General features: G+C 45.2%; 2 protein-coding genes across 14 annotated transcripts in view; both read right to left on the bottom strand.

Moving 5' to 3' along the window:
• Positions 1 to 1,660, bottom strand: part of Cdc42bpa (CDC42 binding protein kinase alpha) — a 213,741-nt gene extending 212,081 nt beyond the window's left edge. For 4 of the 13 annotated variants that reach the window (XM_029475997.2, XM_085843379.1, XM_029476000.2 and 1 more), the window contains exon 1: positions 1,207 to 1,658. In XM_029475997.2, coding sequence (XP_029331857.1) covers positions 1,207 to 1,384 — 178 coding nt within the window. In that variant the 5' untranslated portion in view covers positions 1,385 to 1,658. Of the gene's footprint in view, positions 1 to 1,206 lie in introns of all 13 variants that reach the window. The other 9 variants (XM_029476009.2, XM_029476012.2, XM_021164511.3 and 6 more) reach the window with 5 other exon arrangements.
• The window catches only part of LOC147006286 (uncharacterized), a 55,994-nt gene continuing 33,866 nt past the window's right edge, over positions 1,561 to 23,688 (bottom strand). Inside the window, exon 2 of the mRNA XM_085834960.1 lies at positions 1,561 to 2,956. Coding sequence (XP_085691086.1) covers positions 2,087 to 2,956 — 870 coding nt within the window. The 3' untranslated portion in view covers positions 1,561 to 2,086. The remainder of the gene's footprint in view (positions 2,957 to 23,688) is intronic.

The following is a 23,688-nucleotide window of genomic DNA, read 5'->3' as shown; positions in this document are numbered from 1 at the left end:
CAGTGCCAACATAAAAATTACCTACTCTCAAGAGAGAAGTTGCCTGACAACTGATTCAAGATTTCTTACATTCCCAGCATGCTGATGGCAAACTGCTTTGTGAAATCATCCCATGCACGTTTGTACATTTTCTTTTAAACCCTGAAACATTGCGCTACTAGCAATCACTCATCTAATACTGGAAAACTGGGGAATTCAAATCGCTTCGTGTAAGCATTCTTAAAGTGGGAGTTGACTTGAGAAACAAATTTTGAATGAATTTGAAAACAGAAACAACAACGGGCACTTAATTTTTTACTTCAGAAAAATTAAGGTTTACTTGGGAATAAAGATCGTCGATATAAAAATCATTTAGCTAGCTAAAAGTATTTCAACAGCACAAATTGTAAATGGTCTAAATCCTTTCAGAGCTATGGTACCACTCTCTACCAGCCTGGGCAGTGAAGGCCACTGCTGGATGTCAGACTTCCCTCACACGAGTGAGTGACATCAGAGGCTCCTGGAGTTCTGACAAGCCTTGAAGGTCACATGCAGAGTTTGCCCGCATCACTGATCTAGTCCACTACTATAGGTCACCTGGGTCACATCTAGCCAGTGTAGATACAAGTTCAAGTTAGAATAAGATCTAAGGCAGGTGGAGCTGCCTCCAAACATTCTCCAACTACATCTTTTTACACACACACACACACACACACAATTCCTATTATTTCTCAGGAACCTAGTAATTTTGGAAAGTCCATGTTTAGTACTTTCCTTTGCCAGCGCTATCCAGAGATGAGACTAAACCCCCTGATCACCACCTCCACATTCCTGTTGTCCTAAAATGAACACAGGGACTTCAGCATCTCCTCAAATCTCCTGTGATTTTCAAAGACTGGGAAGGAATGTTCCGACCAACAAATACCCTCCCACTGAACGGTTGTGACAACTGTGCTCAATAATCCAATTCTGCCAATCCCGGCCTTCCTTCTGAAGCTCCTGCTGCTGCCCCCCAGACGCAGTCAGTTCACAAAGAGCAAGGCCAAACAACCAGGCAACAACTAAGAGGCACCGCTTTACCCTGGCAAACAGTTAAGAAAAACTAGGAGAGAGAAGTCTCGACTAATAGGCGTTTGTTCTGTTGTTGAGGCTATACACATCATTTTCACTATAGTTAATAATGCTCACGCCCAGCAACACATTAAGAGTATTAAAAAGAAAACTTACCCCATTCTAGATATTCAAGAATGTTCTTCTCTCTTCTCAACGGAGAATTATTGCATTCATCGTAAAGACAGATGAGGATGTCCAGTAGCGTCTCCACACTGAAGCACTGCCCATTGGTCTGAGCTGGCCCATCTAAAATAAACTGCTCCAACTGCCTCAAACGCACTTCTCCGGACATGTTTGCTTCGATTTCTGCTGGTTTTCTTTTAAATGCCCTTACGATGTCTACTGTTACTATCTGAACCTAAAAGTTTAAAGATGTGGTTTTTAAAAATAAACCACTTGTTATTTCAACAACTGTCATGCAATGCCGGTGCTGAATTAAACATCCAATACACCAGTCACCTCACTTAACGGAAGCGTCTTCAATTTCACCCATAAACATATATATCTTGAGGGTGAGTTTCCATAAAATATAGATTTAATATTTTAAGAGAATACAATTAAATTGTATATTTAAATAAAATAATAATTAAAAGTACAACGAACTAAAGAGTCAACACTCCTTTAAAAAAAAAAAAAAAGAAAACTCCTTCATTCAAAATTCAATTCGTGCAACATAATCCTGAAACGAATCCAGTTGCATCATTAATGAATAAAGTCCCCTTGGCATCAGCAATTCACTTCCCGGGAAGAAGAAAAACTGAAAAAGGAGGAGGGGGCAACGTATGGAGGGGGAGGGAAAGCCAAAAATTCTGCTGCAAATGCTCCCAACCTCCACTCGGAGAGCGCCTGGGCGAGTCCTCCGCGGCAAAGGGAGGGCAGCTGCCGGAGCGGTTCTCCCGGCTCGGCTCGGAGCACGCCGAGCCTCCGCTCCGAGCTCTTTCTTCCTAGGGCTTTACAGCGAGTCCTGCTTCCAGCGGACTGCGGCGAGGACGCGTCATCTTCCTCCCGGCTTCTCCCGGGGCCTGGCCGGCGGCGCAGCCGGGATGAGGCGGGCTGCGGGCGGCTCTCGCGCCGGGCTCCGGGGGCGGCGGCTACTTGGCCGCGCGAGCCCGCTCCATGCCGGAGGCCGCTGGCGGGCCGCGCCGTGCCGCCGGGCGCAGCGCCCGGGCTCCCGCTCGCGCCCTGCGGCCGCCGCCGCCGCCGCCGCCGCCGCCCCTCGGCGAGGGGCTGCGCTGACGAATTCAGAGGACGCGGGCGGCAGCCGCGGTTCGGGCGGCGACTCGGGTCCCTTCTTCCCAGCCTTGGGCTGAGGGCATCTTTCCCGACGGACGCAGGCGGCTGAGGCGCGGGAGGAGGGGGCGCTGCCGCCGCTGAGGAGACCTGAGGCTGCCGCAGCCCGGCTCCCAACCACTCCCTTCCTCCTCTGCCCGCCTCCCCCGCCCGCCCGCCCGCGCCGCTCGCGCCCGCGCCGCCCGCGCCCGCGCCCTAGGCTCCCCGAGGCCGCTCCCGGCGCCGCGGCGCGCAGGCGGAGGCTCGCGGACCGTCCGGATCCAAAATGGCGGCGCGCCCCGCCCCCCGACCCCGCTGGAAGCGGCGCGCTGCGGCCCAGCCAAGCCGGAGCCCCGGGGGAGGGGGATCGCCTCGGCCCGCGGCGCTGCGGCTGCCGCAGCCAGGGGAGCGGGGTCCCCCGGGGCGACTCGGATGTGGAACGGGTTGGCCCGGTGAGACACGGGCTGGGAACTGCGCCACGGTGCCTCGCCGCCGCCCGGGGTCCCCGCGGTGACCACCCCCCAGCCGGCCTTCTTCCTCGACTTCTGCGGAGATGCCGTCGGTCCCGCAAGGGTACCCTCGGCTTCCAACCGCTCTAAGACAAGACAGCCGCTCCAGACGCTGTTTACCTGCCCACCCTGCCCCCATTCGGCTTTCCCACGCCCCAGACTCCTAATTTCCGGTGTTCCTAATCCACAGCGTTTGTGTCACTCCCCCAGGATGGAAAAATAATAAGAGGCTAGTCTGCTCCACCATCCTTGTCGTGCATGCGGGATCTCAAAGGAGAGGGATTCCCGTTTCTGTTTCCCAAAGTTTCCCCCAATGTGAAGCCTGGCGTGTTTTCCTCCAGAAATATCCTAGATCATGCCTGTTATTCTTCACCCAAGGTGACAAGCTCCCCTGGGGATTCAGCTCCCCCAATCAACATAGTTCGTCACTGTCACCAAACCTACAACTCTCTCTGTCAGCACACTTTTCAGGTATGGGAACAGCCACTCTGCAGCCCGGTAGCAATGCAGCAAAAAGCTAGTCACTGAAGAGTCAAGGCACCTGCTGCTGGTGGGGCCATTTCAGGGTTTTGTGGTCTTAGATTTTGAGAGAGAGTTCCCTCCATAATGCTCATGGAAGGTCCTACTTTTGATACAGCTAAACTGGAATATTGCGTTTCCGTTATCGCCCTCACCCCCAAGTGAGCGCCTCCTCCAAAACGTGGTTATTTTAGATGCCTTCCCTACACCCGTTTTCCGTCGCAATGCATGCAAGTGAATCGTTCTTACATCTCAGTAATACAAAAACAGGGAGAACCAGAAATGAAGGCCTAGATATGAAGTCAGAAAATGACGGCTCAGGTCAAAGTTGCCGTGATTCGCAGAATATAGTGAATCTTTTCTGAAATGTATACTTTCCTCCGAGTCTATTCTTGCTGGCATAAGTAAGGTCTGCATTATTTTCAATGTGTTCTTGACATGTGAGTGATATTTAAATAGGCTCAGACAAAAGGTTAATCATTTCCAGCCATGAAATCTTTGAGTGTGCCTGTTCCTTAATTGTACTAGTAACAAAATTATAGATGTGAAATGTGATCCTAAACTAAATAATATCATTTGACATTAGTTACTGTTGTTATTTCATTGCCATTGGTGTCTTTGTTCCCTACACATTTTAACAAAGATGTTGCACGGGAAAGGATAGTTTTATATCCTCTGTGATCATCTATCTAGGTGAAGAAATGTTGTTCAGCCACACCAAGTTTTTAAAATGAAGTCAACACATTTTTTAACAAGTTCATTTACTCGGGAGAGTAAGTAATAAGAATGTTTTTAAAATTTTTTAAAAAGAGCACACAGAGACCAGATGGCTCAGCAAGAAAAGCACCTGCTGCCAAGCCAGACAGCCCGAGTTCCATCCCTAGGCCCAACACGATAGAAGTAGAGAAATCAATTCTCACGCATTGCCCTCTGATCGCCACAATCACGCAGGGATATGTGCATGCACGTATAAAAGAGGTAAAATGAATTTTTTTAAACAATTAGAAACGAGTTGGCGAGGAAGGTGAACCCTGTCGATTCTCTTTAAATGTCTAATTAGTAATAGAAATATACGAATTGATTGCAGGTGCTATTTTTTCCCAGGGCTTGGAAAAGAATTCGGGGTGGCAAACAGGCTGTGCCCACTGAACCACACCCCAGTCTTAAACACAATTTTTAACAAAAGACTCAAGCTGCCTGTCCTTCTACCTATTCTAATTAGCCCTTGGGTACCACCCACAGACCAGGGTATTGAAACTTATTAAATAACCCTTTCCAAATTATTTAGAGAGGAGAAGAGAGAATTTATTTTGTTTTTTTTTTTTAAAGCACAAAGAGAAGGAAGAAGGTTGAACCCAATCAATTTTGCTTGAATAATTCAAGCTTAGAGACTTAATAATTAACTGAACACTAAACACATTGTGCGGGTGTTATTTTAAATGTTCTAGTTGAAGTGTGAACGTGCTTGTTAATGAAACTGAGCTTAAGCCAAAGAAAGTTGCAGGCCCAGTGGTGGTACATCCCCTGAAGTGCTACCTCAAAACCCAGGCTGTCTGGCACAGGGTGCTCTGAAGGCAAAGAGCCTGGGGAAGGTCTTTGTGAGACTCGGTCTAAGAATCAGAGGTTTAATGTATTGCACAGCAAACACCCAGTGTGGTTGAAATAATCAGAGTTTTGTGAAGATGTTGACAATTAACCCTATCTTTCAGGAAAAAAAAAAGGGAAAACAAGAAGGTATAATGGTAGGTTGAGAAAGGACATGTGTGGTTAAACAGCCCGAAGTGTGTAAGCTTTCCAATCAGCTCTCCAACTCAGGGCTAAGAATAGAAGAAGCCGTGTACCAATTAATATTTATAACAACCAGCCCTATGCTTAACTTGGTACCTCTTACTCAAGAATAAGCATAGTTTCAACAATGGCAAACAGGGCCTGAGGAGATAGCTCTGTAGAGAAGGTTCTTGCCGTGCGAGCGGGAGGACCTGTATTCAGTTCCTCTAGAAAGCACATAAGTTAAGCACAAACAAGGGCACTTGGAACCTCTGCACAAGGGACACAAAGTCAGACAGACCCATGGAGCTCACTAGTTTGCCAGATTAGCCTACTGGGCAAGTCCCATATCAGTGCATTCACAACCTCACACAAATGTACACCTACAAACGTTAATTAATTAATTAATAACAGAGTGAAAACATAGTAGGACTTACTATGATTCATACAGAGTTCAGGACTTACTATGATTCGTACAGAGTTCATGCATAGCAGGACTTACTCTAAAGTCAGACCTCCATATTTGAAGGCTTTATGTCTGCAGTGCCAGCCAACCACAGATGGAAAATATACTTACACTATATGTACTTTTTTTGAATCAACATTCCATAAGCAACTGAGTATAAGTAATTGCACTGCTTTTATATTATGCTAGGTATTTAAAATAATCTTGAAACATTGGAAAAGATATAAAAGGACATGTGTAACTTATTTACAAATACAATGTGGGGGACTTGAACAACCTTGAATCGTGCTGAGGTTGGGAGCTGGAGTGAGGAGAGGTCCTAGAACCAATCTCCAGCAAGTACCAACAAGTAACCATGGTGCCCAACCCTCTGCAAGCCTAGACCTAGACCTGTACCCACGAACCTTCTCTGTGCTTGAGCCATCTTCTCTGGGTAAGTGTGGCCAGCACCTGTCCTCTAAGAAACAAGTCTTTACAACAAATGGAGACCATTGCAAAAAAACCACAACTGGACACAATGCTAGGATCACTGAATTGTGGAGAGCCCAGCCTACAGATACATCAGAGCTCCCTTCTATGGCTCAGGGAACACGGAGGAAGAGGAAGAAGATGGAAAGATTGTAAGAGCCAAAACACCAGTAAGTCTCCCATGGAACAGTCTTGCCCAGAAATGGCTGCATAAACAAGACTGGAACAAAGGCAGTATCAATGGTCTCCTTAACATGAAAGGAAGAAGTCTTTGTGGGGTCCCACCCCTAGACAGAGAACTACAGGCAACTAATGATCACTGGGAGGAGAATTAGCCTCCCCACAGACAAGCACAGGCCCCTATAATGGCTCATACAGAGCAGAGTAGCCAGCCCTCAAGTCATAATCTCAACAAAATCAGGGTTAGAAAATTCTCCCCCCCCACCGTGTGTGTGTGTGTCCAAAGAAGGAGCTATCAACTTGAGAGTGGGACAAGGACATGGGAGGGGATAGAGGGAGAAAAGGGAGGAGGAGAAAGAGTATAATTCTATTCCAGTTTAAAACATTTTTCTCATTTTTAAAAACAAATTGAAGATATTTCACTATCTCCCCTCAAGGTTCACCTATCCTCTGAAGACAGAAACAGTAGCACACACTAGTCCTTGCATTTTGAGCTCATTATATTAGTAATATCAATGGCAAAGTCTCACCATTTAAAGGGGGAAGAAAAAGACTCTCTAACTAATGCTTGCTTTCTTTTAAGACTTTCATTTATTGTTAGTGGAAGGGGTGGGCACATGCCAAGGGACACAGGTTGATGTCAGAGGATACCTTTGATCCAGGGTTTGAACATTAAGTTGGTTCCCCAACACCCACATATAAAGCCTAGTGACACTGCTCTTGGGAAGAAAGGACAGAAGCCTCCTGGGGCTTGCTGGCCAGCTAGTCAGGGGACCAAACTGACTACCTCCAGATTCAGTGAGAAACCCTGGCTCAAAAACTTAGCTGAAGAATTAAGGAAGATACAGATGTCAACCTAAGGTATACACACATACACACACACACATATTCTCCCCCTACCCCTACCACTACCCTCCTCTCCTCTCTATGTTTGTGTGTGTATGTGTGTGTGTGTGTTTGATTAACGGGTTCACAAACGACTATTTCCCACCCGCTTGTCAGCAGATCTTGCCCATTTGCCCTATCTTTCTCATTTTCAAAACTATGTATGGTCAAACATACTACAGATAATATCCACTGTTAGAGCTATTTGGTAAGTTTGAAAATTGAAAAGATAACTAGAGGGTTTTTTTTATAAATTGTATCCACAGGACATATTTGTTCAGACTCTGGGCTGCTGTGTCACAGAAGCAAGACAGTGTGTCCCTCTAGTCCTGGACTTGGGGGTGGAGGTGATTCAGCTAGAACTGAGAGCCAGCAAGGTGAGAATTGAAGGTTCTAGTTACCACACTCTGGGAACACTGGGCAGGGGAACCAGTGACTTCTATAGCACCACAGCAATAAGCCGTCCACAATCCACCTCTCTTTCCCGACCTTTGAGCAGTAGTCGATGGCACCAATCATATTTCCTAGTTGGTTCCTCCTTCTTGCTCTTTCTTGGTCCCCTTTCCTGGGTCTCCCTCACCTTATGACCAACACTGGGGCACCCACCACAGGGCACTTCATATCAATGGGCGATCTCAACTCACTTCTTTAAACTTTGGATATAGCATCTCTGGAAGACTTGTCTGCTGAAGGTCTGGTTCCCCATACACCAGTGCTCAGAAGCCATTGTGCCATAGTGGCTCCAACCCCACCAATGAGTACGACCATTCACTGATGGCCTCACAGGGAGTGGGCTGTTGCAAAGCGGAGGTAAATCTAGGAGCCAGAGGCCAGTTGGGAAACTAGGTTACTTGAGTTTACCTATGAAGATTGTGTTTGGTCCCCAACATATTCCTCTCCCCTCTCTTTCCTTCCCTTCTCCCTCTTTCCCCTCTTCCCCCTCTTCCTTCTTTCATTCTTGGCTACCGCAAAAGAAACATCTCCGCCCTACTAAGCCTCTTAAGCTTTAACAACAAAGGACTTAAGATTTAAACATTATTGGTAATGGTTTGGAAAACATGACAAATTATTTAATACCCTACTGAGAGGTTAGGTCTACATCCCCTCAAGTGTCCCACTTGTAACAAATAGAACGCAGGGGCTGGAGAGATGGCTCAGTGACTGACTTGCACTGGCTGCTCTTCCAGAGGTCCTGAGTTCAATTCCACCTCCACCACGCATCCTGCCGTTGTACATCCACGTTTACGGCACTGTATGTTGTTTGCTTGCATGCCTGCTTACTCGCTAGATTTCTCCCCTAATCCTCTGCTCTGTGAAGGTAGAAATGACACCGGTCTTCTCCCAACATGGCAGCCTCTGCCCACGCTCTGCTTTGTCTTGTTCTTTGCGTGGCATGGAAACTCCTTCAAAGAACAAGGAGCAGACAAGGTGAGTCTCTTCCTAGGCCAAGAAGACAGGCTTCCCGTTGGCCTGCTGGCTTTTAAGGATTTCCTCTTACTTCTTTTGAATGACCCAAATGGAACCCAGGGCCTGTCTGTGCTAAGCAAGGACTCTGCCGTTCATCTGCACTGCCAGACCTAGACTTAAGTTTAGGAACCCAAGGAGGTTGGCAATGTCTTTTCTTATACAATGGCTGCCAAGAAGCAATGACAACAGCTAGCATGCATTGAGCAACCTCTCTGCTAAGCACCTGCTGCATTCACTAAGTTCTCTTTAAAAATCTTACAGCAGAGAGGCTGAACTTAATGGCACATCCCTATAATCACAGAACTCTGGGATATTCGTGAATTTAAGACTAGCCTAGGTCTATGCAGCAAGATCCTGCCTCAAAAGCCGTCTAGGGCCAAGGAGATGGTTCTGTGTGTAATGGCCTTGCTGCACCAAAGTGGGGGCCTGAACTCAGATCCCAAACATTCAGGTAAATGCCAGGCACAGAGACACGTGCCTATAGTTTCAGCACTCGGGAGAGAGAAAGACCGCTAGGGCTTGCTGGCCAGTCAGTCTAGCCAGATTGTTGACGTGTAAGTTATGTTTCAGAAAATGAAGAGGAGGGAGGGAAATTAAGAAAGGCCTTCGGCATTGGCCTCTGCACCCACCACGCTTAGCGCATGCGCACATACAACTTGAACATACACTGGTGATTGCCACAACCTGAAGAACGTAGCTGGGCAGAAAGGTTGATCAATAAGTGCTAAGGTAAAGTTATAGAGAAGCAAGGAGTTCTGGGGCACTGTCTCACAACAGAGTGACTATAGATATGTATTATAGGTATATAAACTAGGTACCATATGTTTTCAAAAACTAAGAAAGAATTATAAATATTTTTATAATAACTGATAAAAGTTTAAAGAGATAAAAATGCTTAAACTGACTTCAACATTGTACCTTGTACACATGTATCGACATGTTTCATGGTACTTCATTAGCATGTATATTTTTTATGTTTTTTTATGTGTCTCTTAAAAACAGTTTATGCCAAACTTGGTGGCACAAAGTTGTAATCTCAGAACTCAAGTGTCTGAAACAGAAAGATAATGAGTTCAAGACCAGCCTGGGCTATAGAACAAGACCATGACTCAAAAAGCAACACTGAATCAAATTAAATTAATGAAAGTAAAGTTTCATTAATTTAAATTAAATGAAATGTGGGGCTAGACAGACCACACCGTGGCTAAAAGTGCGTATTGCTCATACAGAGGGCCTGAGTTCGAGTCTCTAGGCAACTCACAACCACCTGTCACCTCAGCTCCAGGGGACCTGACATCCTCTTCTGTCTTCCTGGGGCTCTGTACTCACATGCACAAGCCCCACACACATACATATGTATATACACAAAACCTAAAAATAAGAATAAAATCTTCATGTAAAGTTTGTGTGCTTTGAGTGAAATATTGCCCTACCCCATAATAAAGTATCAGAAAAGCTAGCAATTGATCGTGAGAATCTGCCTTATTATTGAACTGAAAAAAAAGGGGAGAAAATGCAAATGAGTCTTACTGTAACCTTGAAGCACAGAAAATGTTTTCCTAGGCAGGTTTTTGTCAACTGTTTTTCTTCTTAAAAACAAGCAAATCAAAGAGAACCATCTATTCAGAGAAGATTTTCTTGACAGATACCAAAGGGGGAAACTCTCGATTATCAGTACAGTGACTTCCACCATCAGGCAGTTTGTGGGACTGTTGTCCCAGAGGCTCTTGGAAGTGTGCACTTCAGCTCAGTTCTAACAGGGCATCCTTCAGATGGCTCAGAGACCGCCTGCCAGAAGGTAAAGGGACGAGAACAGATGCTCTCTGCAGGCCCCATTCAGCTGCAAGGTTCAGTGTCTCCACACCAGTATGGGGGACTAATTAAGCTCACAGTCATATGCTGGAGCTAGCGATTACGCTTTAGAATAGACTGTGACCTCTCTCTGACCCAGAGGATAGCAGCATCAGCATTTACAAGTGGAAGAAATACTGTGCCATCAGCAATGTGCTTTAACAATGAGAAATGTAACAGAGAATAATAAAATCATAACACGTACGAGGCAAGCCCCAGACCTGAGATGACGTCACCAAGGACTGTCATTCTTGGGAATGAGAAAAAAATTTAAATTTGATCTGAGAGCTGGACAGGGCCTCCGTCAAATACAAAAGGTCCCCCAACATTGTAGGATATAAGGAAAACTTCAGGCAGAGGGTAAGAAATATTGTAAAATAATTTATAACTAATAGACGTGGGACCTTATTCTAACCACTTCTTAGGATACTAGAGTGGATTTAGCTAGGATGGCAACCTAGAGAACCACACAAGGAATGGCAGCCGAGGGTAAGAGAAATTATTTTCCTTTACTGTAACAGTGTGCTAGCCTTCCATTGCTATAACAAATGCCTGAGATAATCATCCTGGAAAGGGGAAAGGTTTAACTCACTAAGCACCGACGGTTTCAGTCTGCGGTCTATGCCACTGTTACCCAGGGCCGCGCGATCACGTCACGCCAAGAGTGTGTGGCAAAGCAAAGCTACTCACCTTATGGGTGGAAAGGAAAAGAGAGGGAAGTGCAGGCTCTAGAGTCCCATACTGCCCTTCAAGGGCTCGCCTCAAGGGGTAAGGATGTCTTACTGGTCACTTTGCCTGTTGCCATGACAAAAGGCCTGGCAGAAGCATCGGGAGGGGTGGATGGTTTATTTTGGCTCATGGTTTCAGAGAGATTCTGTTCGTCACAGCAGAGAGACATGGTGTTGGGAGAGCTTCATCGATGTCGGCAGGAGCATGTCATAATGGCTGTTGACTGGGCCGTAGCTGTTGGCATAGCTTAGCCCAGGAAGCAGAGGAAGCCAGCCCTGGGCAGATCCTGGGCAGCTACAACCCTCAAAGACTCCCTTCTAGAGACCTACTTCCACAAGCCGAGCTCTGCTTTTGACAGGTTCCCCCAACCTTCAAAATAAGACCACAAGCTAGATATCCAGCACTCAAATCTCCAGTTTGTGGGGACATTATAGATACAGCAACCTCCTTCTAGGCCTCATCTAGTAAAGGATTCATCCCTCTCACATCTCCTTCCTGGGGTGCACAAGCCTCTACCACAGGAACTTTTGAAGGAACCTTTCAGATCCAAACTATAGCAATTAAGCTTGCCAGTTCTTTAAAACTGTTTCTGCGAATGATACTGTGCTGTCCCATATAACTAGTTGTTCATTACAGGATCATTTTCTGAGCAGTGGACCCGAGTGCCGTATGAACCATCCACATCCTTTTGTTCATTCTGCCTTATAAGGACATGATTCATTTAACAGCCTCAAGGTAAAATATCATGTGTGACCAGGGAGCAAACGTTTCCTCTACATAAAGTTAAAACAGGCCAACTGCTAGCTCCCACTGCTAGCCTCTGACTTCCACAAAGGTACTATGGTGTTGCACACACACATACACACAAATAGACAAATAAATTAAGTCACAAAAAACTTAAACAGAATAGTCTAGACAGTGATAAAACAGCCAGCTTTCTCTCATTAAGTGGCTCATACTTAAGACAGTGATTAATCATCCCACAAGAGTATTAACTAGTCACTGGTAAATACCAAGCCTTTTTAATAAGATTTATTTTATTTTTTAATTATTTCTGGGGGTATGTAAGTGTATGTGGGTGTATGTGTGAGTGTGTGTTTATTTCTGTGTGTATGAGTGTGTGTGTCTCTCATGTATGTGAGTCTGTGTATCTCTCTGTGAGTGTGTATGTCTGTGTGTGTTTCTCTCTGTGTGTATGTATATGAGTGGATGTGTGTGTATGTGTATTTGAGTGTATGCATGTACATGTGTGTGTGTCTCTCCATGCATATGTGCATGAGTGGTATGTCTTTCTGTCTATATGTTTCTCTGTGTGTGTGTATGTGTGTGAGTATGTGTATATGTGTGTGAGTGTGTGTATATGTGTGAGTGTCTGTATGATAGATAGTGTGTATCTGTTTCTCTCTGTGTATGTGTGGATAAGTATGTGTGTGTGTGTGTGTGTGTGTGTGTGTGAGAGAGAGAGAGAGAGAGAGATAGAGAGTGTGTGTGTGTGCAAGTATCTCTCTGTGAATGTATGTATCTCTCTGTGTGTATGTGTGTCTGTGTGTGCACATGCTTGCATACGCAGGAGTTTTGGTACCTGTAGAGGCCAGCAGAGAGCACTGCACTCCCTGGACCTGGAGTTCCAGGTGTTTGACAGCTGCTGGACTTGGCTGCTGGGCACTGAACTTGGATGCTCTGCAAGAGCACAAAGGGCTCTTAACCTCTGTGACACTGCTCCAGCCCCCAGGTTATTGTTTTTAAGAGATTACTAAAGATTAAGGGTACAGCTTAATAGGTAGCATGCCAATCCACCATGCATGAGTCCCTTAGTCCCATCCCCAGTACTGTAAAAAAAATTAAACATATATTATCAAATAGATTCATTCATTTGGTTATTCACAAGTACTTACCAAACCTCCAATTTATATCAGGTACAGAGAACAAGGTATATGTAGATGATATCCAAACATCATTGAATAAAATCCCAAAGATATACTTTACTTACAAACTGTAAACCAAGATCCACCAATATTATCAATGTCTTTTTAGTTTGGAAGTAGACAGCAAGCAGAGCGGGAAGAAGCAAGAGAAAATGATGGCACGGATGGCACAGATGGCACAGCTGACCACGCCAAGCCTGCTTAGCCTAGGTCTCCTGTGGCTAACTTAGTATTTGAAGGCCCAGTACTGAGGACAGGGCTGAGTGGAGACAGCTATGGTTGTCTGGTGGGTCGTAGGGTGTTGTGCATGATTGTGGTTATTCCCAGCAAAAGCAGCATTGATTCCTAACAGAGGTAGAAGAGATCAAAAGGCAGAAACTCAGGAGAGACTGCAGGGTTCAGCCTAGCAGGTTCAGTTTCAGCAGGGCATTGGAACAGAAACCAAGATACAATCACATACACACAAGCTAACCAGGTGAATGGATCAGGGGGTCAGACAGCAACTCTCCAAGGTGCCTGGGGGAGCAACAGCAACTTGACTTACAAGCAAGAGGCATTTATGACATCTTACAGACTGATGGTGCATGCCTGTAATCCCAGCACCTGGAAGCATGAAGCAAAGGGATCATCGGTTTGAAGCCAACCTGGCCTACTCTGAAAGAACCCATCTCAAAACACCCAAAGCAAAACGAACAGAACTGAGGTGGATGAGTTGGTGAAGTGCTTGCCACCCTGGGAAAAGGACCTGGATTTGGATCCTCAGAATCCACATAAGAGTCAGGCAGAGCGGTACACAGTTATAACTCCAGTTCTGGGGAAGCAGACAGAACGATGCTTGGTGCTCGCTGGCCAGCCAGTCAAGCCGAATTGTGGAGCTCCCTGCCTCTCTCCCAAAATAAGGAGAGTGATTGAGGAAGACACCTGATGTTTGACCTCTACACACACATACTTGCATTCATACCTGCATTAATACACACACACACACATAAATAAGTAAAGGTATCTTGCTACCTACTGGTCAGAGTTCCTACTGTGAAGCATGTGATTAATCTAACCCTGGCATAGGTACTCCATGGAATAATGCCTGAAGGCCATCACTGCTGGTATCTGGTTGAAACCAGAATAGTCATTGATAAATACCACCAGTCTAAAACTGGCTCCCTCCCTGCCCTATCATGATGCCCCAAGCATGCCACAGTCTGGCCATCACTCTAGGTAAACTTGAATCCTGATGTGTATTTCAGAGGCTATACTCAATAGAAACCATGGGTTTCCCTGCCTGCTAGTGTACTGCACTTTGGCCACTGGAGCTAAGGTGCTTTCTCCCCTAGTTGGCTACTGCTGAGCCTATCCACAGTGGAACTCCAGAAGGTTAAATAATAAAGAACTATTGTAGAGCCAAGAATCGTAGTTTACAAGCAAATTAGCCTTGTAAGGGAAAGTCGGTAGAAGAGCTAAGGAAGGCATAACACCCTCTTCAAGGGACATAAGATGGCAACTGGGTGCCATGACTGTGACGCTTTACACAGCTATTCACCCACATGTCAGTCAGCAAACATTTATTGAGCACGGTCTGTGTGCCGGCTAGTGTGCTAGATGTTTCCAGTCTCCGTGAAGTCTGAGCATCAAACCATCCCCATTCTTTATGCTCTCTCCAGCTTCTCTCACTCTCCCTGGCTCACTTCAGTCTGTGCAGATCATCTTTCACTTCTATACTCTCTATTTTCTTTCTAATCTCTCCTCCTCCTCCTCCTCCTCCTCCTCCTCCTCCTCCTCCAGCTCCTCCTCTCCTCTTTTTCTTGATCCCCCCCTTCTCTTATTTTCTCCCTCCCTCCTTCTCCTTCTCCCTATCTCTGTTTTATAGCCTATGCCAGGCTCAAACTCACAAATACCTGTTCTGGCCTTAACCTCCTGAGTACTGGAATCAGAAGCATAGACACTTTGCACCCCCACACACACACCTCTCCCTCCCCCTCTCCCTCTCCCTCTCCATCCTTCCCTTCCTCTCTCCCACTGCCCTCTTTCACCTTAACTTCTCATAACACTGAATGGGAATGGATTAAAAATAGTTACTGTGTGATTGGTCTCAATTACTTAGAAGAAATATATACTCTCAAGGAAGTTCCTGTTGGATACATTAAGCTGGGAGCAACTGTAACACCATGTTAATACTTCCCAGGGTACTCATTGGGTTGGATGAGCTAGCTACCTACAGGAGACAGGCACCAGAGGAAGAGAATGCCAGGAATGCATTTGCTGGCAACTGGTGAGGGCAGATGGATAAAGGAAGGGTTTACTCGGGACTTTCCACAAGGGCAGTGAAAAAATGGGTCACCGATGCCTTTTCAGTAGGGAATCTGTCCTGAGTATTTTCTCATACACTTTTTTTTTTCTGATTTTCATAATACACCTAGGATGGAGGCAGGATTATGACTTGTGCTTGAGGAAACAGGAGGAAAAAAGAAAGAGACAGTGCTGGCGCTAGGTCCCATTGTGTCTGATACCAAAGCCCGCTGTGGCCGAACAACAAAAACTGTCCGGAACTTACCAGCTCTGTTGGCCAAAACAGAGTCAAGTTGTTACAGGGGACCACCGTGAGAGGTCCTGAGGCCTCCTGGCCACAGCAGGCCACGCTCAACAGCTCTGTGCACGAGGTCCCTGGCACAGACAGCTCAATAAAAGATGAATGCATAAGCAGCATTCCAAACAGCAAGCCAGAAGCTTCTGAACTGGAAAACTCATTAGTCCACCTCTTAGGGTTGGTTTTAAAGTCAACTTGTCACAAATTAGAATCACCTGAGTAGGGAGTCTCACCTAAAAAAAAAAAAATCCTGATTGCCTTGATTGATGTGGAAAGACCCACCTGATGGTGAGTGGCAACTTCTGGTAGCAATCCCCATGAGAACGGAGGCATGGCAGAAGGAAGGTCACTGGCCTCTTGCCCTTGGAGGTGATTTGCCTTGTTGCTGCTGTGGGGGTGGGGGGCAGGGGTGGGGTGATGGGGATGAGTCTGTCACAGCATTCTAGGCTTTTGTCCTAGACTAACGACCACCAGCTGGCTCTCTTGGAGTGTTCCAGATTTGGGGCACTAGACTGTGACTGCTGAGGCACTAAACTTTGTGGACAAAGTAACTACCAGATTCTCAGTGTCCCACCCCCAGCCTCAGACAGCCATTGTGGGCTTATCCCAACTGCTGAAGCTCCCAGCCTCTAGGACTGAAAAACTATCAGGTTCTCAGCAGCTCAGGAGATTCAGCCGTTGCTACTATTTACATGTAAGCTGATCCAACAAATTATTTAATAGATACATGCATATATGCATATACATGTGCATTTTCTGTTTTTGTTTTTAGATATAGTCTTGCTATGTTGCCCTGGCTGTCCTCAAACTCCTGAGATCAAGTAATCCCACCCCCCACCCCCCCAGCTCCCTGAGTGCTGGGACAGACTGCAGGCATGCACTACCACATCTGGATGCGAGTTGGCTTCATGAGTCCAAGAAACTCAATGGATTCTTTATTAACTTAGGAGTATTTCGATACTAATGTGCAAATTTTTCTTCCTGTGCATAAGAGAAAAACGTGTTTTTCTATATTTGGAATAGCAGAACAAAACCAATCCCACTGCAGAATTTGAGAACTATATAGAATTGAAAAGTCCTTCACAGGTCTAGGATGAGGATCATAAAGCTTCCACTTGGAGATCCCATTTGTTAAGGGTCTTAACACTTCACTGGATTGTCTTAATCATTCGAGCTGTCTAATTCTCCTGAGGAATAACCGACGATCCCAGTTAGCTACTGCATGACAAGCCTCTTGAAAGGCAGGTAGCTTGACCTGGCATTCCTTCCTAGTCATTGCTTAATGAGATGGCTACATTCACAGATGTGTCACCAGATGAGCTCATCACTGTGAAAACATTGTAGAGTGCACGTACACAAACCACGATGCCCAAGATGTAAGTAGGTGATAGAACTTAGCGGGACCACTGTCGGCTATGCAGTTCAGCATCGACTAAGACACCATCGTGTGCGCATTATGGCACTTTATAGCTTAGGGTCAGCAGCTTGGACTCTTCTCTGATAGCAGTTTTTTGGCTGGGCTCTTTCGTGCATTAGTGGTCAGCCACAAACTGGTTTAGCCAATCTGGATCCCCACTGGAACAAATAAGATGAGTCAGATCTCACTCACCTGATCTCCTTTTCTAGCAGGACAGCTTGAACTCGCTCACATGGCAAATTTAAGGATCCTGGAAGAGCAGGTAGGGATGCTCAAGACCTCTAGAAGTCCACAGTTGGATTTGATTTGCCCTCATTTTTACCATGTTACCCTGACCAAAGCAAAATCACACATCCATCTTAGATTTAGGGAGCTATGAAGTGGACTTTATCTCTGAATGGAAGAAAATGTAGTATTTGGATATGAAAGGGCCTGAAAATTGCAAATATTGTTGAACCCACCACATGTAGCACAAACTGTATTCAGCTCATGTTAAGCATAATATTGAGCCTGTATGACATGCTACCCAAATGACACCCTGGTAGGATGTGAATACAACCCAATCACAATGAATGATAACTGTAACTAATAGATATAGCTAGATGAATAACTACTGACTAACATGAAGTGCTGTTAAGATGGAATTGCCCAGAAAGCTAGCACTAACTACCCAAAGTCTGTCCTTATCCATGAGGTGCCCAAGAGATGCAGCAAGGTACCCTACCGTTACCTGGAGCTCTGGCACCAACTTGGAGCAAAGAACTCATGTTCAGCCTGACAGTCCCAAACCAAGGGAAGCAAAACAGGAAGCCTGGCCTGGAGTCTCACATCTTCTCACTCTAAGTGAGTGGTTCTATCTACCAGACAGGACTGAGACAGGAGATACAAAAGAACAGATACAAAAGAACAGAAACTATGTTCCAAAAGTTAACCCTGGGTAGCCCGGTCTCGGTCGGGGCTTCTCAGATCATGGTGCAAGTATTTCTCAGATTAATCACAAAATGAAGAGGGAGCGGTGCAAATGGGTACTGAGCAGGCTGGGAGAACGAGCTTCTGGCTGTGTGACCCTGTGAGTGAAGGCGGCATGCGTGGGTCTGTACTATTAAAAAAAAAAAAAAAAAAGCTGAAGCCTCTCTTGTTTCTCTGAGTTTCTGAGGTGTGTTCTCTCTCTCTCTCTCTCTCTCTCTCTCTCTCTCACTCCCTCCCTCCCTCCCTCCCTCCCTCCCTCCCTGCCTCCCTCTGTGTGTGTGTGTCTCTCTCACTAAATCTATCATCTGTTTATCATCTATAAACTATCTAGCTAGCTATCATCTATTTATCATCTATCTATCTATCTATCTATCTATCTATCTATCTATCTACTTGTCCATCCCAGAGCCTCATGCATTCATAGCAGGACCATTTTTACACACCAAGTACTTCAGCTCAACACAGTGGTTGACTGATTGTGCCTGTTTGCATATACAGTTTGTTCTTCCGTATGTGTGTCTACATTGTGTATTAACGATTGGGTTGGGTAAAAGATGCACAGAAAAGACTGGAGAGCTGGGAGTATGCACCACTTATTTTACAACTCATTTAAAATATCTTTATTCTCAAGCACTTTGAACACCACCTGCAACTCTCGGGAAACCCTGTGGAATTCACTTTAATGGTCAAGTTTGTGTGAAGGGGTCTCTGTCCATTCGTGAGTATCCGCTGAGGTCCTGGGCTTGCAAGCAACAGAGATGAACTTTAACTTAGCACTTTACTACTTTATGAGACAACATAAAGTCAGCGGAGTAATGGCAGAATAATCTTTCCTTCCGGGTACCAATGGCAGAATAAATCAACCCCATCAATTCTAACCCTTCTCTCATATAATACAAGAGCCAAATTTCATGGAAACTGATCAGCCCAGCTGTATTACATGCACACGCGGGGGCGGGGGCAGACAAGGGCATGGCACTAAACAAAGGAATTTGAGGGCAGAGGAAACCTCTTATTTGTCAAAAGAGCAGAAAAATTTGCTGAGCCATTTGAAACCAACCACTATGATGTCTTAGCCACAGCATCTTGAAAGTGCTTAGTGAAGACATTATAGCAAGGATAATGGGGCCCAGAGTCCACCATGTGGTAATTGGCTGAAGGGCAACCGCGGGGAGCATGTTCAGTCAGATCAGTGTATATGGATAACCGAGACATGCTGCACACTTAGAATACTATTATTCTGACACTGTGCCCAGACCTTGTATTGAGCAGGTACAGTGAAATAGAGACCCATGAGAACAGCTGTCACAAAGGAGGGAGTTAGTGTACTCCAAGTTTCCAGAAGCAAGAGGCACGGCATAGCACACAAGGTCACCACCGGAAACTGTGAAGCAATGGAAGCAGACAGGGAAAGAAAGGCTGTGGGGAGAAGATTCTGTCATGATTTAGGCAGCAATGAATGGAGGAGGGCAGGTGAGTAAGTTCTGCCAGCTTATGCCTAGAGAGTTTGAACAATCCCAGTGGGATCTGGGCTATAACGGTGGCTCACACCTGCTTGACAGCTGGCAGGAGAAAGTGTCCCCGAGTGTAGGTGTCTGATGAAAATGGAATAAGCAATATACTGGCTGGATTGGTTGGTTGGCTCATCTAAGGTATGCTGACAGATGCCTTTGATCTCTGTAGGATTTAGTTAACTTGGGAAGGATGATGCTTAGGTCCACAAGACCTGCCCCCTGAATGCCAGAGTGTAGAGAATGCATCCAATAGGGTTGAGAGTGGTGCATGCCAGTGGAGGGGGAGGTAAGGGTGAAAGTTTGAATCTAGCCTGGGCGAATCTAGCCACCCCTGCCCAGCGTGAATCAATTTTTAAACATGACAGAACAGTATGCCTATTTGAATCAAAATGATATTGTTTTTAAATATTTATTTATTTTATATCTATGAGTACACTGTCGCTGTCTTCAGACACACCAAAAGAGGGCATCGGATCCCACTGCAGATGGTTGTAAGCCACCATGAGGCTGCTGGGAATTGAACTCAGGACATCTGGAAGAGCAGTTAGTGTTCTTAACTACGGAATCATCAATCCAGCTCGATAAATTTTTTAAAGACAGGATCACATGTTTGCCAGGCTGGCCTTGAACTTCTGGTCCGCCTACCTCCACCCCTAAAATCTTGGAATTACAGGCATGGGCCACTCCACCCAGTTTCGTGTCATATTTTAAAGTTAAATGTAACTCTTGGTTAAAGTACAGGGTAGTGGATGCATGAGCTTCCAAATTGATGTCAACATATAATAAATTTCCAGGCACTGAAAATGTTTAGTTTATGAAACTCATCCAATTCTTTGTTTTTGCTTTTGTGGTGCCTAGGGCCTCACGCAAGCTGGATGCGCATGCGCATCCTATGCCCAGCAGCCCAGGCTCTGCTCTTTCTCGGCTGTATCTGTAGCTTCACGTTTGACCAAGCTACACCCGCAGCCCCGGCTTTACCCTTTCTCTGCTGTATCTCTAGCTCTGCATTTGCGTCCATTTCTCTGCTACAGACATATCAGTATTTATTTTCTCTGGGTGCATTCTTGGAATGTTTCTGCTCAGCAGAGATGTAATATCAAGCTTCTCTCTTTTATTAAATATCTCAGACAGCCGATTCTCTGGATGGTAAGCCCAAAGTTGCCAGAGGGTGTGTGTCTTTTGTCTGTTGTGAATTATGCCAACAAGCTCACCCGAGCGGCAAAGACTGTTTTATATTATCAGCTGAGTCTGCGAGAATGAGCTCTCCCAAGGATCAGATTGTTCGCTAGCTCCCCACCACCGTCTAGAGAAATTTAAGTCTTCGACTTTTTCCATAGACGAAGTGCGTATTTCCTTTGGCTCTCCCTCTGTTGAGTTTGGTTAATCCCTTCTAAACCAGAGAGCTCGGGCTTAAAACACACACGCTCCCTTTTGCACAAACTCTTCATTGCCTTTCTCTGACTTCCCCCCAAGTCCATCTGTCATGTTTGAGCGCGCTCACCCAAACTGTTCGGATTTCTATTTACCCGTTCTGCATCACATTTGTGTTTGTGAGCTGGTTGCTTAGTTTTCAGCGGCAGTTGCGAGTGAGTTGGCGTCAGCCTTCCAATGGCCTCTTTTATAAATAGTAATGATGGAACGCTCCCACGCAGTCACCACCTTTGAAGCTACTTTTCACGTTGATAGGAAAGGAAGCTGCTGACATTGGCTTTCCACACTTCCGATCAGTTCTCCAGGATCCTCCTACGACTCTCCATCTCCTAAATTTCAAGCTTTGTAAGCCTGATTCTTAAACTCATTCATCTCACAAAGCTGAACATATTTGCTTTTTTAAATTTCCGTGTGTCCTTAAATAACGAGTGAATCGTGTCACTCCCACAGGGCTCATTGTGAAATTCACTGAGAAATCGCAGATCTGTGGTGCTGGAGAACTCCACGGACCATGGGCTGTACCAGTCTCCCTTCAAACTCTGCTCTCTCTAACCCACAACCCTGACCCATATTTCTGCAACTTCTTAGGGTTCTTAGAGTCTTCTTTCTTGATATGCCCATTTCCAGTGATGTTAGCCATGAGTTCCTTATTTTCTTCAGTGTCTCCATGTCCTAAATAAAGACATGGCATTTAAATTAAAATTCTAGAGACCACAACAAACTGATAGCTAAAAGACACCTTCTTGAATCATATGGCTTCCCTGCCCTTCCAAACCTGCAGGATGCTAACTTTAAAAGAAACACAAGGAATATCCAGTCCAGTCACATATTATTTCAAAATATGAAAGATTGATGTTTATTTCATTTGAATCTGTTCCTTTCAATAAAATCATCATTAGACTAATGTATATGGTTAAACTTTTAAAAATCTCAAAACATAAACTGAGCCTGCGGACACAGGTCTGTATTCCCAGCCATTTGGGAGGCTAAGGCAGGGACTCTGCAAGTCCAAGGCCAGCCGGGGTAGCTTAGTAAGCCTCTATCTTAGAATCAAAGGTGAAAGGAAAGCTAGTAATAGGAATCAGTGCTAGAGTGCTTGCCAGAGGTGTAAGAAGTCGTGTTGAATCCCTAGGACTGAAAAGAGACCCACTGACATAACCCGATGTACCTCATTCCTTCACCAAAGAATTATTACTGAGGCTTCTGCCTTTTAAATCACATCATGGGGCCAGGGATATAGCTCAGTGGTAGAATGCATACTGAACATGCAGAGCACCCTTCCACTCAAAGTGATGATTTCTAAGAACTGGTATATTCAGAAGTTATTTTAAGTATATTTAATACCAATTCATCATGGGCATCACCCAACAGTTGACATATCTGGTTTGGTTCTACTAACATCATGTGTGCCTGAACTTGTTACTATAAAATACATGTCTAGTGTTAGAAATAAGAAAAAATCATGTAGCGCCCAGGCTGGCCTTAAATTCATTATGTAGCTGTGGATGACCTTGAATTTACGACCCTCCTGCCTCCAGCTCTCAGTGCTGGGATTACAGATCTGTACTACTACACCAGGTTTATGCAATGCTGGAGACCAAACCCAGGGCTTTCCTGAATACTGGATAAGTACTATACTCTGCTGAGAATCATTCCCAGCCCATAAGAGATGGTCTTAAAAAATGATTGCCTTGTAATAAAAATGTAACAATATCCATGCTATACTATCTTCCTGATAGTTTGTTTGCTCCATATAATTTCCTCTTCGTCAAAAGTTTAGAAGGCACACAGGATTTCTTTCCCTCATAATATCGCTACTCGACAAGCCATTGTAGTGACTGGTAATGAAATAGAACTGAACCCCAGAAGCTGACAAAATTGATTACCTTCTCAAGTTAGAACTTTTAATACTTTATAAGGTGAAGCCTGGCTATGGTCGTCCATGAGCAATCAGAGTTGTTATATTGAGATTGGAGAATGAAGGCAAGATAGCTACTTTATTAGCAATGTGCGGTAAAGGGTGGCAATGTCTGTAGGTTTTTTTTTTAAAGATAGATGTATTTATTTATTTATTTATTTATTTATTTATTTTATGTGTGTGAGTACACTGATGCTCTCTTCAGACACACCAGAAGAGGGCATTGGATCCCATTTCAGAGGGTTGTGAGCCACCATATGGTTGCTGGGAATTGAACTCAGGACCTCTGGGAGAGCAGTCAGTGCTCTTAATCACTGAGTCATCTCTCTAGCCCCTGTCTACAGATTTTATACAAAATTTTGTGGACAGGTCAATATGAAAAAGCACAATGAGACTCTCTCTCTCTCTCTCTTCCTTTTTGTTTTGTTCACTGCTGTGAAGAGACACCATGAACACAGCAATTCTTACAAAGAAATATTTCATCCGGACTGGCTTACAGTTTCAGACGTTTAGTCCATTATCATCACAGCACAGGCAGTCATGGTGCTGGAGAAGGAGCTGAGAGCTCTACATCTGGATCCTCAGGCAGCAGAAGGAGACTGGATGCCACACTAAACCAGGCTTGAGCATAGGAGACCTCAAAGCCGGCACCCACAGTGACACATTTTCTCCAACAAGGCCACACGTACTCCAAGACCACACCTCCTAGTAGTGCCACTCCCTGTGGGCCA

The sequence above is a fragment of the Mus caroli genome, unplaced genomic scaffold (genome assembly GCF_978045245.1).
Source record: "Mus caroli unplaced genomic scaffold, Mus_caroli_1 scaffold_1, whole genome shotgun sequence".
Classification (NCBI taxonomy): Eukaryota; Metazoa; Chordata; class Mammalia; order Rodentia; family Muridae; genus Mus; species Mus caroli.
Note: the sequence above shows the minus strand (reverse complement) of the source record. Positions and strands in the feature narration are given on the sequence as shown.